Genomic DNA, 19,661 nt, shown 5'->3' with positions numbered 1-19,661 from the left:
TTTCCGGAAGTGCAAGATTTTAAGTGTGTATGAAGTGTATTCTGTTTGAAGGCAAAATACCTACTTTACTGGAAAAAAGAAGATTCATATTTTAAAATCCCAGGAGGAAGTATTAATGATACACACACACACACACACACACACACACACACACACACACACACACACACACACACACACACACACACACACACACACACACACACACACACCACTTCCGCATCAGAGAGAGAGAGAGAGAGAGAGAGAGAGAGAGAGAGAGAGAGAGAGAGAGACTGCAATACACAGAGGGCGTGGCCAGGTAAACACAGGTATCACAGCCTCACACCTCACCTGTAATCAATCACTATTTTAGCCTCACCTCACCAAGCCTCTCTCTCAACCTCTCCACACAACACCACCACCACCACCACCACCACCACACCTGTCACCTGTATTGTCTAATGAAGCACCTCCTTACCTGTGCTGGTGTTGATTGGGACGAGGAAACACTAAGGAACACAAAGGACGAACAAGTAAGGGATATGTGGGGCTCGTGACTTCAGTATTTTAAAACCCACTACTCTCTCACCGTGTCTATTTTTAAAGGGCTCAAATGGTTAGACAGGTTCTCTTGTGTGTTTTCTTGGTTTATAATGTAGAAAGGTTAATTTGTGAACTGTAAATCGCCACAAAGAAACAATAACTTCAAGACGATTATTGTCAAAGAGATGATTGCCAAGGTTATCAAGAGTATTCATTCTGTTGTCAATGAAAGAATTTGTTCATCTGTCACTAGATTCGTAAAAACACCTTAACTCCTTCAGTACCATGACGCCTTTTCCTATTCATTCTGGTTGCTATTTCGTGACTTTATGCTGCTTCAGAAACTCATGTAGGGATTAATATAGTTAAGACTGTGGCCATTAATCTTCTGACCTCCATAGACACTTTCTAATGTCAATAAAATCGTATAATCACACCCAAAACTCAAGGTAGAAATGCGTTCCAGTACTGAAGGGATTAAAAGAAATAGTTAAACTTCAACATGACTATTTTCGAAGGTTGGAGAGATGAGAGGTGTAGTTCAATGCAGATAACTCCCTTTACAAACCAGTCTGACCTTAACTGGGGTCTTTTTGTGATGTTGTTAAAATGTGGTGGAAAAATGTTGGGAGAGAGCAGAGGAGTGCGTTGTTGGAAGTGCATATGTGCTGTGTCCAGATTTCGTGATTAATTTCATGCATGTTGGCTTGCGCTCGTGACTAGTGGCTTTGTGGTGCCGCGGGTGGGCAGTGGGTGGTGGTGGTGGTGGTGGTGGTGGTGGTGTGGGTGCGGGTGCGTGTGGGTACAATCTTGTCTCGGTTGCTAATTGTGTAGAAACGAGTGGCTGTGGTGGTGATGCACAGCAGGTGTGAGGCGTTGTGCTGGTGCCGCCTGGGGAGTGGTGAAGAGGAATTTGTGATTTACGTGTGGGTGTGACGGGCGCGGTGGGTGTGGTAGGTGTGGTGGCGGCGGTGGCGGCGGCATGTGGTGCGCGTGGCGGCGGTGGTGGTGGTGGTGGTGGTGGTGGCTGCCGTGGAGGAGCGTGTGGCTTAGTTTGTTCGCTCAGCGGGTCGAGGACGGAGCGTGGTCCGTGTTGCCGCCTGCCTTTCTGTGAGTGACTCTTCTTGTCCGACTCGCTGCCACACGACGCCCCGCCACCAGTGCTGCCCCTCGCCCCTGCCAGGGAAAACCCGCGCTGTGACTCCCCACCAGCATCTCGCCAGGGACTCTCCAGGGCGTGAGCGAGTCCCGTCCAGCGCCCCAGTGGATGTGGGTCACCGTCCCAAGGTCGTGGCACGCCTGGCCAGATCCAACAGCTCCGGGCCAGCTGCTATTTATCGCCTCTTCTTTTTGTCGCGTCGAGGACTCCCAGCGGTCCAGCCGCCCCTCCCTCCTGGACCAGTGAGTGTTGGCCAGGAGTCGCGAGGCGTCCTGACCCAGCAGTGCCGTTACTTCACTGGCACTCCTCCAACGGCCCTCTGGCTCACACTTCTGGCCGTGGCGGTGGTGGTGGTGGTGGTAGTGCTTGGTGATTTGTCCGTCCCCTGCGACCTTCACGTCCCGAGACACACCTGCGGCGAGGCGCCCTGCGAGGATCCCCCGAGGGACTAAATGCAAGGTGATGACGCCGCGCTGCGTCTCCAAGCGCCGCTTAGAGTGCTCTGCCTCGTGAGGGACGACTGGTGAGTGGCGGCGGTCAAGAGGCACCGCGGCCGTGACCTGCCTGGCGGCGCCTCGCAAGGCCACACATGACACTACCAGATGTAGCTTGACTGCCTCCAGCTCCTCTGTGTAGTCGCCTCCTGCTCTTCGCCTTCCTTCCTCCCTCATGTCCCTCTGCTGCCGCCCCGCCGAGGCACAAAGCAGCAGCAGCAGCAGCAGCGTGAGGCAGTGCGAAGCATGAGTGTCACCACAACACGCACTCAGGTCACTGCTCCGCGTCGCCGCCTACGCCCTCTGCCCTCCTAGACACCGCTGTTCTGTCATCTGGCCTCTTAACGTACCCTTCCTCTTCCTCTTCCTCCTTCCTCTTTTCTTTTCACTATTCTTCGTCCTTCTGCCCTTTCCCCTCTCCCTCTCCCCTCTCCCCTCTCCCTACGTGCCGCCACACCAGGCTAACATCCGCGCTGAATATTTAACACTGCCGCCTCTTTCCTCTCCTCCTCATTTTCTCTCCTCCTCGTTGTTTCTAAGTGTTCAAATCTTGACTCTCCGTCCCGCTACGCACCTCACTCCACTCCCTTCCCTCACCGCCACCAGCACCACCACCACCACCACCACCACCTGCCTCTCTGCTCGCCATCAATCGCTGCAGTCAAAGTGCCGCCACCATGAGCCGAACAGTGAGGCCGTTCAACCGCTGCAAGAGTGCCACCTTCCAGATTGACGGCGCTACGTATACAATAGGTGAGTGTTCGAGCTGCTGGCGGAGAAAGGGCGGTAGGGAGGGTGTCATTGGAGGGTGGGGTGTCAGGAGCAGGCCGGGTGGTTTTCTCATTAGTGTCAGCAGGGCAGCAGGCAGCAACAGGCAGCCGTCAGGACAGGTGTGGGTATTTTGGGAGCATCTTGCCTCACCTGCTTGAATATGCATTGTTGTTTACATTGTTTGCATGCACTTAGCTGGCTGGCTCGCTGGGGTATGCTGTGGCCGGTGAAAGAGAGAGGAAGGGCGTGGTGGAATCTGATTGCGGAGGTTACCTATTTTGTAGCCTTGAAGGGGGTGCGTAACTCTTCCTCTTTCGAGTCTTGAAGGCGATGCATAATTCCTCTTTTGTAGCCTTTTCCAGCCTTTTTGTAGCCTTGGAAGGGGGCATATGTAAATCTTTCTCTTTGCAGTCTTGAAGAGGATCCGTAACTCTTCCTCTTTGTGCCTTGAAGGGGGATGTGTAATTTCCTCCTTGTAGCCTTGAAGGGGAAAGTATAACTCTTCCTGTTTGTAGTCTTGAAGGGGAAGCATAACTCTTCCTCTTTGTAGCCTTGAAGGGGTAAATGCGTAAGTCTTCCTGTGCGACTTAATTCCCTTATGATCCCCGTAAATATGAAGATCTACACACTTTTTAGACATTCATCCTCGCTCTACTGTCCTCTAGTTAATTATGGAGCCTGGAATAAGACAATTTCGTTTCTTTCTCTATGTGTGTCTGTATCCAAATGAGTCTTCACTGATCTTAATTTTAAACAGTATCCGTGGAAGCGAAAGGACTTAAGTATTTTCTTCTACTTTACTGTTTCCTAAATACGTGTAGAGATTAATATAAGATCATTTACCTATCTTTCTATATTTGTGTGTATGCAAATGAGTCTTCACTGATCTTGATTAATTTTAAACTGTAACCATGGAAGCGAATGAGTTAAGAGACATTTTCCTTACTCCACGTCTCTTAGTTAATTATTGTGCCTGGAATAAGACAGTTTACGGATCTTTCTATATTTGTGTGTATGCAAATGAGTCTTCGCTGATTTTAATTTTAAGCTGTAACAAAGGAAGTGAATGAGTTAAGAGGGATTTTCCAAAACTTTACTGTTTCCTAAATAGAGTTTGAATAAGAACATTTTTTTTTATTTATACCATGTGGGCTTTTCACGGGAATTTCTGGGCTAAAGGGGATACTTTTTAGGGTACCTCCTATCTCAAAGCCCACCCGCTAGGAAACCGTTGCCCCGAGTGAGGAAGCCCAACCTACACTCGGACCGTGGACAGGATTCGAACCCGTGCGCTTGGAAACCCTCTGACCCCAAAGCACGCATGGTTCCACTGTACCACTGTTTTTATGTTTCTGTGTCTGTATGGGAATGAGTCTTCACTGATCATAATTGTAAACTGTAACCATGGAAGCGAAAGGATTAACAGATATTTTCTCCTACTTTACTTAAATACAGCCTGGAGTAAACTAATTAGCGTATCTTTCTATATTTCTGTGTGTATGCAAATGAGTCTTCACTGATCTTAATTGTAAACTGTAACCATGGAAGCGAAAGGATTAAGAATTTATTTTCCTAGCTCTTCCACCTCCTAAATAAGACAAAATTTACGTACCTTTCTGTATTTTTGTCCGTATGCAAATGATCCTCTACACTGATTTTAATTTTAAACTGTAATCATGGAAGTGAGAGAATTGAGATTATTTTTTCCCCTTCTCTTCTCTTTCCAAAATAAGAGAAAATTTTAATACCATTCTATATTTCAGTGTCTATGCAAATGAGTCTACAATTCTGATCTTAACTGTAAACTGTAATCATGGAGGCGAAAGTGTTAAGATTTTTTTTCCCTTTTCTTCTGTTTCCTAAATAAGAGAAAATTTTCGCTCCGTTCTATATTTGTGTGTCTATGCAAATGAGGCTACAGTTCTGATCTTAACTGTAAACTGTAATCATGGAAGCGAAAGGATTGAAATGATTTTTTTCCCTTCTCTTCTGTTTCCAAAATAAGAGAAAATTTTAGTACCGTTCTATATTTCAATGTCTATGCAAATGAGTCTACAGTTCTGATTTTAATTGTAAACTGTTATCATGGAGGCGAAAGTGTTAAGATTATTTTCCCTTCTGTTTCCTAAATAAGAGTAAATTTTTAGTACCGTTCTATATTTCAGTGTTTATGCAAATGAGTCTACAGTTCTGATTTTAATTGTAAACTGTTATCATGGAGGCGAAAGAGTTAAGATTTTATTTCCCAAGAGGTTTGATTGTTTGGTTTAGGTTTAAGGGAAGGGAATATAGAGAATCGTGCGAGAGAGTTCCAGGCAAAGGGTTGTGATGTGTTTGGCTTCCCTCTCGGCAGTGTGTCTTGTTCCAGTGAAGGATTTATGGCAGTCAACTCCATTTAACTTTATCGGAACGTTTTAGAAATTGGTCCATTTGAGAAACTTTTTTTTTATCTTTTTCCAATTTTTATCTTTTTAAGGAATTAGTCTATTGTTGTGTCATCGCTTCGCTTTTTTTTATTTTTTTTTTTTTTTGTCAGTGATGTAACGTGGTATTTCCTTTTGTCTTATTTTAGTATCATTTTCGACCTTATCTGGCCCTATCACCACCTTCTCTAACTCTTTTTCTAGTTAGTGATATAAAGTGGTATTTTATTTTGTCTTCCTCATGTGTACCATATCATTTGGACCTTATCTCACCTTACCGCCACCTTCTCTAACTCTTCTTGTGTGAGTGAGATGAGTTTCTTGCTGGTTTCCTTGTTATTCCTGAGTCTTTTCTGTGATTTGTTTCTAAGCAGCTTTATTGATGCACTGGTTGAGAGAGAGAGAGAGAGAGAGAGAGATTTTTCCCTGCATCTCACTAAGAACTTATCACCACCTCAAACATAATTTCCTGCAATTTCCTATTCTCTAACCAGCGTGTGTCATATATATCTATACTTCCTCTACTTTTGCCACCGGAAATCTTGTAACTCCTATAAATAAACAAAAAAAAAAAGAAAAGAGACGAGAGAAACGAAGGAGGAGAGAAACAACACACACACACACACACACACACACACACACACACACACACACACACACACACACACACACACACTACAAAGTATTACAATGATACCCCAATTAGGACGTTACGCGGAGAAGGAAATACTGTTATGGCGAGCAGTATTATCTCTACAACGGGGAAATAACAAGGCCCTTTATAGTATTTCCTGCTTGATCGACCTTTACCAATCTCTGTGCGGCAAAGTCATGAAGAGAGAGAGAGAGAGAGAGAGAGAGAGAGAGAGAGAGAGAGAGAGAGAGAGAGAGAGAGAGAGAGAGAGAGAGAGAGAGGAGGGCAGTATAAAAGTGTCACTTCTCACAATCATTTCAAGCACGCTGTTTCTCTTCCTTCAGATCTCTTGTCACCTGTGCCTCTTCTTCACCTCCTCCTCCTCCTCCTCCTCCTCCTCCTCCTCCTCCTCCTCCTCCTTCTCCTCCTTCTCCTTCTCCTTCTTTTTCCTCTCCTTTTCCTTTTCCTTTTCCGTCTCCTTCTCTTTCTTTTACTACTACTCCTTCTTCTTCTTCTTCCTCTTCCTCTTCCTCTTCCTCTTCCTCTTCCTCCTCCTCCTCCTCCTCCTCCTCCTCCTCCTCCTCCTCCTCCTCCTCCTCCTCCTAACATTCGCATCTATCGCTCATTTTTTCCCACTATCCCTTCACCATCACTGTGTTGAACTGTTACAGAAGTGAACGTGACTCAATTAGGGACAAAAACTAATATACACCAGAAATAATACGTAGGAAAAATATATATGCGAAGAAAAGACTGAAATATATGCAAAAAAATGCCTTAATGTTACTGGAATACTTACATCAGAGAGAGAGAGAGAGAGAGAGGTGTAGACGATAGTGGACAAAAAGGGTTTAAAATATATGAAATGCTGACACAGAAACTCATCAGAATAACAATGTAGAAAATTCAGAAAAAGAAAATGGTGAATTCCAGAACAACAAAGAAGCTCAAGGGAAAGGAAACTGAGAGCAATAGACATCAAGTAAGTGGAAAGCAAACCAGTTATAGAAAAAATATTCCAGGAAAGTTAGATTAATAAGGAAATGTTGCGATTGTACATATTATAAATGTTGGTTCGTAGAAAGCAAAACAGTTAGTGAAATGTTGACATGTAAGGAAAAAAAATAGGAAAAATAGACCGAAAAAGTTGAATTAATACGAAAATTGTGCTAATGTACATAAACTAAATGACAAGAGGACATAGGAATAGAAAATGAGTGATTGGATGAGAGAGAGAGAGAGAGAGAGAGAGAGAGTGTGTGTGTGTGTGTGTGTGTGTGTGTGATTACATAAATGAAAGAAAAACATGTAGACTTTAAAAAAAAATGTGCTTTGATGTGAAGTTAAGTCACTGCAATACAATACAAAGGAAAGTTGGATAACCACGTATAACCAAAGGGAAAATGAGAAAAATAGAGGAAAATAGAGAAAATGTAGTGAATATTAAATGGAATGACAACACAAAAGCTAAAAATGTGTTGTAGTGTTTCTAGTAGTTTGATTGCTCTACTGACTGGCTGACTGACTCTCTCTCTCTCTCTCTCTCTCTCTCTCTCTCTCTCTCTCTCTCTCTCTCTCTCTCTCTCTCTCTCACTTGTTGCGTTGCTTTTGTCTTGTGTTGACTTGCGTTGATTTTACGATGTGTTGCGTTTCATTGCGTTGTGTTGTGTGTTTTTTGTTTCTTTTTACGTATTTTTCTTTTTGTGGTACGTTTAGTTTCGTTATTTTGTGTTGTGTTGCGTTGTACTGTTGCGTTAAATTGTGTTGCGTTGTATTTTTTTTTTTTTTTTTTTTTTGCAACACTGTTCTCTAACGTGACTTTTATTTCTTCTCTTTTATTCACTACTCGTATTCTTTCCCTCTATTTATTTATTTTTTCCTTTTTATCTGACAAAAATTACAGATTATTCTCTTGACTCCAATATTTGTCATGTCTAAATGTTGCAGTTAACCCCTTCAGTACCATGACGCGTTTCTATATTCATTCTGGTAACTATTTAGTGATTTGAAACAGAAACTTATGTGGGAGATTATAATAGTGATGACTCTGGCCATTATTCTTCTGACCTCCATAGACCCTTCCTAATGTCAATAAAATCGTCGAATCACACCCAAAAATCAAGGTAAAAATGCGTCCCAGTACTGAAGGAGTTAAATTATCTTCTCTTATTAACTCATTATTTGTGACGTCAATATATTCCAGTTATATTTCCTTCGTACAATCACTATTTGAAACTACAGGCAGCAGGAAAGTTAGCTCACATTATGAAACTTTCCTGGATTACTTAAGTTCAGAATCAGTGGAGATAATTACGGAATATTCTGAGATAGAAATGAGTGACGGGAAAGCAGAGAATAAGGGAGCAACGAGAGAGAGAGAGAGAGAGAGAGAGAGAGAGAGAGATATCGTGAATTAGTATGAGAAATCAGTGAGAGTAAATGAAATAGTGGAATAACGTAGCTTTATGATAAGAGATGATGAGAGGTGAAGGAAAGGATGATGGTAGACATTGAAGGGCAAGAAGGAAAGATAAGAGAGAAAATAAGAGATCCGATAGACTCATAATACCAAACATCCTTACATTATTCACATTCAAAGTCAGTGAATCGTATATGAAATAGAATCAAGACAGAAAATAACTTCGATGACGAGATAACACAGGCATTAATTAAACACACGAAGGAAAAAGTACATAGCAATAATTAAGGAGTGTTTTCATTCTCCTAGCTCATTGAAGAGGGAAAGATGAATGCAAACACACAAACTACTAAAGGAAATGTACACGATTGCTTGCACAGAAAAGGAAGAAAAAAAGTTATATTCCACACGATTTGAAATACTACGTAGAAGGAGCATTTAGTTGTTGTGTAAATGCTCATAGAAGGGAGAGAGAGAAATGAAATACACACAAACCAGAGAAAGAAAACGAAATGGAAAATAGATAGTTGGATTCTAAACAAAGCAACACTTCAATGACACAACAACAACAAAACAAAAACATACACACACACACACACACACATGAATAAATAAATAAAAATAAATAAATGAATAAATAAAAAAGTAAATAAAATAAAAATAAAACATGAAACTAAAAAACAATACAATACAAATAAAAAACAATAAAACACACACCAAGAAAAGTTAACACAGCACAAATCGAACTAACGTGCAAAATGAACACAAACAGGCGGCTCTTCAAGGGATGCAAACCCGGACGCTGCGCACATTGCTACATTAACAGCGCCACACTGGTCAATGGCTACTTAGTGCGGGAAAAACTTGTGTGGATGAGCTGAGATGAAAGGCTGAGGGATGGAGGTCAGAGAGAGGGAGGGGAGGAGGAGGAGGAGGGAGAGGGAGAGAGGGAGAGAGGGAGAGATATTGCATGTCACGCTCTGAGATGAAAAAGTATGATGCTGATGACCGAGAGAGAGAGAGAGAGAGAGAGAGAGAGAGAGAGAGAGAGACAGACAGACAGACAGACAGACAGACAGACAGACAGACAGAGAGAGAGAGAGAGAGAGAGAGAGAGAGATGTTTGGAGTAATGAACAGCAGGTGAAGTCGAAAGAGATTGTAGGATTCTCTCTCTCTCTCTCTCTCTCTCTCTCTCTCTCTCTCTCTCTCTCTCTCTCTCTGTGTCCCAGGTGAATAAGCAAAAATGTTATAAAGTGAAATATCAAACCTTTTGTGTTGGAAAAATATTGTGAAAGGAATCATTCGCCCACAAAAAGAGGACACGTTTTTTTTTTTTTTTTTTTTTTTTTTAAGTGTCACGTATTTCCAAGTGTCAGAATTCAAAGTGACAGACTCAGCGCCAACATTGTATTTTTTTTTTATGAAGTATTTTCTAGAATTAATTAATGTAGTTACATATGAAATCTTTCCTTTCTTTTTTTTTTTAGCATTTTTTCATTTTCATTATTTTTTGTCAATTTTTTTCTATTAAGGTTATTTTTTTTCTTATTTTTTATTTATTTTGTTATCTGATACTTTTCCTTTTTGTTTTTGATAAGTTACATCTGGTTTTGTTATTCATTTAGTGCCTGTTTATATTATACATACTTTCCCTTCACTTGTATTGTTAAAGTAATCAGTAGAGGAGTCAGTCACTTGTTTAAATTCTTACTTTTTTCTTTTTTTATTTATACCATGTGGGCTTTTCACGGGAATTTCTGGGCTAAAGGGGATACTTTTTGTGATATCTCCTATCTCAAAGCCCACCCGCTAGGAAATCGTTGCCCGGAGTGAGGAAGCCCAACCTACACTCGGACCGTGGACAGGATTCGAACCCGTGCGCTTGGAGACCCCTCGGACCCCAAAGCACGCATGGTTCCACTGTACCACGGCGCTTGCTCCAGTAACTCATTTTTCACTCTCCTATTATTCTAACCATGAAAGTTCCGGTCACCATTTCTCACTTAATCACTAATTTCACTCACGTATGTCAGTCACAATCAATTTTACCACCAACCTCCACCTCCTCACCACTCAGATCCTCCTCCTATTCACCACCATCACCATGAAATGTCCTCCCCTCATTCTCATAATTCATACGAGGAAGAGTCACATCCTCCTCCTCCTCCTCCTCCTCCGCATGACAGCCATAACTCCATCCTTCACTCCTATCCTTTCCCTGACTCCATCTACAGTGGTCACCAGTCACTTGCCTCACCACCGCCATCTTTTTTTTTTATATTTAAGACGGGAAAACTGGCCAAGCGCGACATAAAAAGAAAAGTAAAAGACCTACTTAGTTGTCAGTCCCGTTGCAGGTTCGAGTGTTAGCCAAAAAAGGGATAAATGTCTTGAAATCTCTCTTAACCCCTTTAGTACTAAGATGCATTTTTACTTTGAGTTTTGAGTACGATTAGACGATTGTATTTACATTAGGAAGGGTCTATAGAGGTCAGGAGATTAATGGGTCATCTCTATTTTAATCCCTCACATAAGTTTCTGAAGCTGTACAAAACCACCAAATAGTAAGCAGAATGAATATGGAAACGCGTCATCTTACTGAAGGGGTTAAGTGAAGTGAAGTCAAGTCAATCACCAGTCAGCATAACAGTGGTACGTGAGAGTCAGCGGCGGGTGTTGCTTTGCGTTGTGTCACATATCAACTCATGTTTTTGCCTCTCCAGCCTCGCCTCACGCGCCGGACACAATGCATGCAGTCTTTCATCTCGTCCTGGCTTACTAGTTAATCCGCCGCCAACAAACACAGCTACTCACTTCCTGAATCGACACTTAATATTTTTTTTCTTTTTACTCATTGTGTTTGTTGCTTGTATTTCATGTTTACTTGTTTTGTTTTGCTGTTTTTCTTTAGGTTTGTCTGATTTATTGTTTTGGTTTTTTTGTTTGACTTGCTTCTATATGGTGTTTTTAAAGGTGTTTTTATTTATTTGCTTTACTTGTTTTGTTTTGTTTTTACACGGTGTTTTTTTTTACGTGTTTTTACTTATTTCCTTTACTTCTTTGTTTTGCTGTGTTTTATTTTTTAGGTTTGATTTATTGGTTTGTTTTCTTGTTTGTCGCTTTCATTCAGTATTTTCAAAGGTGCTATTTCTTTTCTTGCTTTTTTTCTCTCTTATTTCATCTCTTTCTTTCTTTAACTTCCGAATTCTAAGTGACACAATTCCCGTAACTTCCTTTCACTAACTTCTTTTCTTTTATTTCTCCCTCAAGTTTTAATTTTCTCCCAAACACTTATTTCATTTACACGCCATTTCATTAATCGCTCAAGCAAAACTTTCCAACACCTTCCAATCTTCATGTCCTTAACTCTGTCTTTGCTCTAACCTCTTCCTCACTCTCTCCATTTTTCACCTCGCCACTTCTTCTTTGCCTCACGTTCATCAAGATACGAACGAGACTCACAAATGGCTGCCCACTTAACACTTCTCCCCACTCCCCGCTCTCTTTCTCCCTCTCGACCATCAGCACAAGAGATAGCGGGAGAGAAATGTGCGATAAATAATGACACAGAAAGGAGAATAGAATGTCACAAAAGGAAGCGAGATAAAAAGGCTCCAGGGGAAGTCAGAGGAGGAATGGAAGGATGACAAAGGGTATTAGTACAGGACAGGATGTGAGGGTCAGTGAACGTATGTAAAAGGAAAGGGTGAGTCTTGTAAAGGGGAAGGAAAAGAGGTGAGAGAAAGGGAGATAGGATAGTGTTTTTTTTCTATTTTGGTGGGTTTTTTTATGGTTATTGTTTTGTGATTGTTTTTATTGTTGTTATTTATTGGTTTTGTTTTGTTAACCCCTTCAGTATCATGACGTGTTTCCATATTCGTTTTTCTTACTATTTGGTGATTTTATATAACTTCGGAAATTCATGTGGGGGATTGAAATCGTGAAGACTGTGGCCATTAATCCTCTGAGCTCCATAGGGCCTTCCTAATGTCAATAAAATGGTCTAATTGCACACAAATGTCAAGGTAAAAATGTGTCCCAGTATTGAAGGGATGAATGTTCCTTTGTTTTTCTATGTTTTGGTTAGTGTTTCGTGTCTGCTTTATCATTATTGTCATCTATTTATTAATTTGTTGCTCTTTTATTCTACGGATTCCGCTGAAGATCACATTGGCTAGACATAGGATAATGTATACGTTTAATCCTCTGTTTTGCTTGTATGTGCTTGTAGAGATTATACACAGTGCTTTTAGTGCTGTGAATCGCTGTCTGTTGCATTGAAAGGCTTTTTCACTCTCGCTCTGTTATTTGCTGCAGCTTCCCTTAATTACTAACTTCTCTCTGACATCCTCCTTTGTACCACAGTCTCCCCACATATTGTATTGTCTAGGAAGTGCAGCATCTATTCTTTGTTTTTTTTTTCTTGTAAACAAAACCTTGACTTCAACACACCTCTGAGTTTATGAGAGTAAGGTTTCTATTCGTAAACACTTTTCAATCTCTCGCAAGGAATGTTTTCAGAAGCCGCAGTAATGATTCACCGGATTTTCAAGATTGTTACGTTCTTTAAATAATGAAGAAATCCTGTCGATCTATCGTAAAAAAAAAAAACACACGAGATTGAAATTTCTATTTGTAAACACTTCAGTCTCTTACAAGGAATGTTTTCAAAAGCCACATTAATGATTAACCGGATTTTCAAGATTGTTACGTTCTTTGAATAATGTAGAAATCCTTTTGATGTATCACTAAAAAAACACACGAGATTAAAGTTTCTATTCGTAATCACTTCAGTCTCACGCAAGGAATGTTTTCAGAAGCCGCAGTGATGATTACCAGGATTTTCAAGAGTTACGTTCCTTGAGTAGAAATCTTGTTAATCTATCACTAAAACCAGAACAAAATCACCACTGAAAGGACACATTGCTGGAGGAGGAGGAGGAGGAGCAGAAGGAGCCATGGCTGCTTTCAGATTTAGCAGGTAGTTGAAAGAGGAGCTGTGAAGGGAGGAGGTGAGGAAGGCAACATGGATGGGAGGCTTAGTGGTGTATGGGAGGTGAGGGAGGACGGCTGAGGTGTGTGGGTTGTGAAGGCTGGGAGGGCGCGGGCGTGTTTTCTGGGAGCGTCTGGAGTTTGAGTAAATAATGGAGGTGACGCGATGAAGTGTAAGAAGACTACTAAAACACACACCAATGCAGTTTTTCCACACTGAAGCCACACACTACGTACCTTCCCTCGTCACCTTTGAGTCCATTGGTGTTATGCACGAGAGGATGATTATAGTAGGATAAGTTCTTTTGATGTATATGCTTCCCTTGTTTGTATATCCAAGTGCAGAATTTTAAATAGTAATATGAAAAAAAAAACGTATTCCTTTAAGCCTCTAAGTTAGTTTAACCCCTTCAGCACTATGGCGTGTTTCCATATTCATTGTACTTACTGTTTGATTTTATTCAGCTTCATAAACTTATGTGGGGGAATTAGAATAGTAAAGACTATGGCCATTAATCGTCTGGACTCCATAGACCCTTCGTAGGCTTCTGTGCTTCATCTCCACTATTTCAAAATGCTTTATCTAAATTTACAGGAGTGTTTTAAAGTGTTTTTGCAGTTCTAGAGGGAGAGTGACAAGATTTCTACATTATTTACTGGAGAAATACTCTTGAAAACCACGCTAATCATCTCTGTGGCCTTGGAAAACAGTCGTAGTGATAGATCAAAGCGTTTCTGAATGCGGATCCTAATGTCAATAAAATGGTCTAATCGTACACAAATCTCAAGGCAAAAATGTGTCCCAGTGAAGGGGTTAAATAAGAAAAAAAGAGGAGGAAGCGTGAAAACTGAGCAAACCTTAGGGACACTTGTAAAGGAGACGAAGAGAAGAGGGACACGTAAACCTCGCCAGCAGGATAACGATGGCAGAGTTATTGGGGAGGGAGAAAAATACAAATGCGGAAGGAATGTGCAAGGAGTCATGTGGTTAGTTGTAGCTTTTAGATGTGTTTGATAAAGTAAGATTGGCAACTGAGTGGACTTTTTTTTTTTTTTTATATTATTGTTGCCCTTGGTCAGTCCTTCTCTCTTGCATAAAAAAAAAAAAGGTAAAAGAATTAATATGTAAGGAATTGTGAGGTTAGTTGTAGCTTTTGTAACTCATTCAATACTGGGGCATAATTTTACCTTGAGATATGTGTACGATTGGACCGTTTTATTGACATTAGGAACGGTCTATGGAGGTCAGAAGATTAATGGCCACAGTCTTCACTATTTTAATCCCCACATGAGTTTCTGGAGCTGTATAAAATCACCAGACAGTAACCAGAGTGAATATGAAAACGCGTGATGGTATTGAAGGGGTTAATGGGATGTTAGATAAAGTAGTGAAGTTTCAGTAGAGGTAAAGGAATAACTGATAACGAAACACTTGCACTGGGGACAAAAAAAAAAAAAAAGAAATAAAAATGATAACAGAAAACTACTTTGAATCTTGTGGTTGATTTGGCTTTTTATTACTAGAAAAAAAAAAGATGTTGAATAGAAGTAAATGAATAAATGATAACGAAACATATGCCCTGGAAACCCCGAAAAAGATAATAATGATAACAGAAAAATACTTTGAATCTCGTGGTTAATCAAACATTTTTATTGCACATTAGAAAAAAAAAGATTGAAAACAAGTAAAGGTATAATTGATAAAGAAACAGATAGTGGATGGAAGAAACAAAAGAAGAAAAAGCAGAGATTGGATAGAAACGAATGAAGGACAACGAGAACAAAGGTAAAAAGTGAGGAAAAAAAATGAAAAAGCCTTTAAATTTTCCTTTCTTTTTTTTTCTGACGTTAAGAAAGAAAGTGACAGGTGAACAGAAGACATTTATCCCTTTCTTTTGACTAACTCTATCGGACCTGTATGGGGACTGGCTACTAAGTGGGCCTCTCTTTTGGCTAGTTTTCCCCTCTTACGAAAAAAAAAAAGGAAAGGAAATAAGTCACTGGAGACACAAAGAGTGATGGATGAGGTGACGAGGATTAAAAGAAGGAAAAAAAAAAGACAAGGAAAGAAGGAGAGACAGAAAAGAGGAAGAGACAGAAGAAAAGAAGAAGAGACAAGAAAGGAAGGAAAAATACATAAGGAAAGAATGAGAGACAAGAAAAGAAGAAGGAAAAAGACAGAAGATAAAAAGGAAAGAGACAGAAGGAAAGAAGAAAAGACAGAAAAGAGGAAAAAGACAAGGAAAGAAGGAAAAAGAGAAGAAAAGAAGGAAAAGGCAAAAGAAAGGGAAAAGACAAGAAAAGGAGAGAAGAAAAGAGGAAAAGACAAGAAGGAAAAGACAAGAAAAGAAGGAAAAAAGACAAAAAAAGAAGGAAAAAGACAAGAAAAGAAGGAAAAAGACAAACAGAGAAGAAAAGAAGGAAAAGACAAGTAAAGAAGGAAAAAGACAAAAAGCAAAGAAGAGAAGAAGGAAAAAAGACAAGGAAAGAAGGAAAGAGACAGAAGGAAAAGGGAAAGAAGGAAACAAATGACAGGAGGCACAAAGAGGGTGATATACGAGGTGACGAGGATTAAAAAAAATGGAGAACAAAGGATGATAAAGTGGAGGAAGTGATGCATCATTCAGAATAAAACTAGGATGATTGGCTTAGCTTTGACTTTAACCTGACTTTATAAGCGTCAAATGAACTGCCCTTTGGAGGAAACTTACTGCACTGTTAACCTGTTGTTGCCTGTTTGTATTTACTGAAGCGAGACTCAATAAATTAATTATGTATATTATTTGATTATTTGATTATTTAACTATTTTTTTTTTTTTGTGATATTAAATGTCCGTGTTTTTTGTTTGTTCTGTCCGTCTGTCTGTGTGTGTGTGTGTGTGTGTGTGTGTGTGTGTGTGTGTGTGTGTCTGTGTGTGTCTGTGTTTGTCTGTGTGTGTCTGTGTGTGTGTGTGTGTGTGTTTGTCTGTCTGTGTGTCTGTCTTTCTGTCTGTCTGTGCGTCTGTTTTATATTTTTTATTTTTCTATTTTTTTTCCTTTTCTCCATCATTTCTTTCTCCTCTCCTCCCTCTCTCTCCTTTCATTATCCCACCCTTCATAGACTCAGCCAAGGTCAAGGTCACAGATGCATCCATGGTCACTCAAGGGTCAGGGAAGGCGGCGGGGTAGGGGATGTGACCTTCTTGGCGCCTCGTGGGACGTAAGGAATGGTTGTCAAGAAGTAATGTTTCTCTTGTCATCTTGTTGAACGTTCTCTTGTTTTAGTGACGTGGGAAAATATTGGCTATGGGTTTATTGAGTGTGTGTGTGTGTGTGTGTGTGTGTGTGTGTGTGTGTGTGTGTGTGTGTGTGTGTGTGTGTAGGTTTATTTCAATTTAAGATAGTTTGTTTTTATTTTACGGTTGTGTTAGTGATCCTCTCTGTGTTTCATGAGGTTAAGTTAGATTAAGTTGAGTTTTTTATTGCCGTTTTAATATTTTTCTACGTTTGGCTAGATTAGGTTAGGTTGTATTTTTTTTTCGTTTGTGTTTGTGTGTTTGGTTAGGTCAGATTAAAGTAAGGAGAGTGTAGTTGTAGTGGTAGTGGTGGTGTTTGTCTGTTTGGCTAAGATAACCAGGTTAAGTTGAGTTTCTTTCTTGTTTTAGTGTTTGTGTATTTAGGTTAAGCTGAGTTCTGGTTACGCAAGAAAGGGCTCAAATTTTATGTACTGTCTTATTAGCAAAGTTTTGACGTATGGAAGATATGTAGCGGAATCTTTTATTTCTCTCCGCGTATTGTTTATCTCCCCGTCGCTATTCCTTTCTCTGTCAGTATCTCGTAATATTTATCTATCTAGAAATATGCGTTTTTATCTATCCAATCAGTTACGTATATTATCTGCATTACCTGTATATCTATCCTTAACTCAGTACTGACATTTTTACCATGAGTTTGGGTATAAATAGACGGTTTAGACATTAGGAAGGGTCTATGGAGGTCAGAAAATTAATGGCCACTGTCTTTACTATTTCAATCCCCCACACAAGTTTCTGAAGGTATATTAAATCACCAAATAGTAACCAGAATGAATACAAAAACGCGTCTGGTACTGAATGGGCTAATCTCACACGTAAACTAGAACAAGAGAAGTATTATAGAAACACCACATAATATTGCAGTGTGGGACCATCAATATTGCAACTTCCTATTCCTTTTCTCTCAGCCAAACAAACACAAACATAGGTACGGCTGGAGTCTTACTTTTCCCTTTCCTTTTTTTTCCTTCCTTGTTTTTTCCTTCCTTGTTTTTTCCTTCCTTTTCCCGCCACCGTGGTATTCTCTTACGTGGTTCAGTTGTCTCGGTGTCCCCTCGTGTCGCCTTGCCTCACAATAGTTTACGTCGCAAGTTATTTTGTCTCGATATCATTTTGAGAAGGTTCGGCTATTGGATTTTTTCGGCTCGCGTATCGGGTTATTGATTCTAGTATTGATTTGTATATAAAGGCTCTTGTATATTATTTTTCGTGCCCTTGCTTTGGTGGAGGGAGAGGGAGAGGTCAGGTAAGGGAACGGGGTGATACTGGTGTTCTTAATGGTGGTGTTAATGGGTGGTTTGATGGAGGTGTGTTCTTTAGGTTGTTATGGTGGTGGTGGTGGTGGTGGTTGTAATATTTTTCTTTCTTGTGGGAATTGAGAAGAATGATAGTGGTGTGGTGGTGGTGGTGGTGGTGGTGGTGGTGGCTTCAGGTGGAACTTATTAAGAGTGGTAATAGAAAGGTACGAACGTGAAGTATTGGAATGTAATTAGAAAAGAGTAATTTATCGAGTCAGAAATGTTTTACTGAACTCTTGAGATGAAATAACGAAAATAATGGGAAATGAATGAAAGTATACGAGAAAAATTACAAAAGGGTTAATAATCTAAAGAAATATTTTTTCTCATTAAACCCTTGAAATTAAATGATAAACTGAAATAGAGAAAATGCATGTAATAAAACACAAAACTAGAAAAAATAACAGAAATGACAAACTTAAATAAATAAAGAAAATATATGTAATAAAACAAACTATAAAAAACTAACAAATGGCAAACTGAAATAAATAGCGAAAATACATAAAACAAACGAAAAAAATAAATCGCAATAAAAAATAATGTATGGAGTTAGACATTTTTTATTCCCTCAGCTCTCCCTCAGCTCTTGACTAAAAACCCTCAGCTCTTGACTAAAAAAAAAAAAAGAGAAAAACGGAGAAAAATGCTCAGAAAATAACATTCAGCACACCTTTTTGCACTCCTCTTGTACGATTCCCTTAAGACATTTTTTTCTCTCATTACAAAATTGAAATAAATAGATAAATAGAAATAGCGAGAAAATAAGAAATACACTTAAAGAAAACATTACAAAAAGTCACATATCACTTAAATAGCGAGAGAAAACCATACTTAAATTAAAAGACACTTAAATTAAAGAAAACATCCCAAAAAGTCATATCACCTAGCACTGCTTTTTTTCACTCTTATCTTGGCAATGTATAAAAAGACTTTTATTCACTCACCCCTTGAAACTTAAAAAAAAAAAAATACTGAAAGAAATAATATCACCACTCTTTTTTCTCCATTCTCTTGTGGGAATCGTAACTTTTTTTTTTTTTTTTACAAGAAAAACCAGAAAAGTCAAACACTACATACGGAAAACAAGCCTTACCCGCAAAAAAAGGAAACTAATATGTCATTTTACTTTAATTTTTCCCCTCCTCTCTTGGCAATCAATAAATAAAAACGTTTTATTTAATTGACGAGAGAGAAAACCAGAGAAAAAAAAACATTTCACCCTAGAAAATATACCCATGAAAACCCAACACTTTTCTTTCCCCTCCTTTCTTGGCAATCAAATAACAAAACTTACTTTAATTTACAAGACAGAAAACCAGAGAAAAAAAAACATCAAGAAAAAATACCTCAAAAATCAAAATAAATCACTTAACATTATTTTCCCTGTCCTCTTTTGGCACTCAATAAACAAACCATTTTCTATAATTTACAAAAAAAAAAACATAAAAAACTTTAGGAAAAAATACCTCAAAAATCTAAATAAATAACTTCACACACTATTTTTCCCGTCCTCTTTTGCGAATCAGTAAATAATAAACCATTTTCTATAATAATTTACAAGACAAACCCTGAACAAAAACACCTTAGAAAAAAAAAAAAAATCAAAATAAATCGCATAACACCCTAACTCAATAAACAAACCATTTCCTAT

General features: G+C 39.5%; 1 protein-coding gene across 1 annotated transcript in view; it reads left to right on the top strand.

The window, feature by feature from the left end:
- Positions 1-2,759: 2,759 nt before the first annotated feature.
- The window catches only part of LOC123512049 (calcium/calmodulin-dependent 3',5'-cyclic nucleotide phosphodiesterase 1-like), a 509,263-nt gene continuing 492,361 nt past the window's right edge, over positions 2,760-19,661 (top strand). The window contains exon 1 of the mRNA XM_045268216.1: positions 2,760-2,931. Coding sequence (XP_045124151.1) covers positions 2,856-2,931 — 76 coding nt within the window. The 5' untranslated portion in view covers positions 2,760-2,855. The remainder of the gene's footprint in view (positions 2,932-19,661) is intronic.

This window comes from Portunus trituberculatus, chromosome 32 (genome assembly GCF_017591435.1).
Source record: "Portunus trituberculatus isolate SZX2019 chromosome 32, ASM1759143v1, whole genome shotgun sequence".
Taxonomy (NCBI): domain Eukaryota; kingdom Metazoa; phylum Arthropoda; class Malacostraca; order Decapoda; family Portunidae; genus Portunus; species Portunus trituberculatus.
The sequence above is the reverse complement of the archived record's forward strand: the minus strand, read 5'-3'. Positions and strand labels throughout refer to the sequence as shown.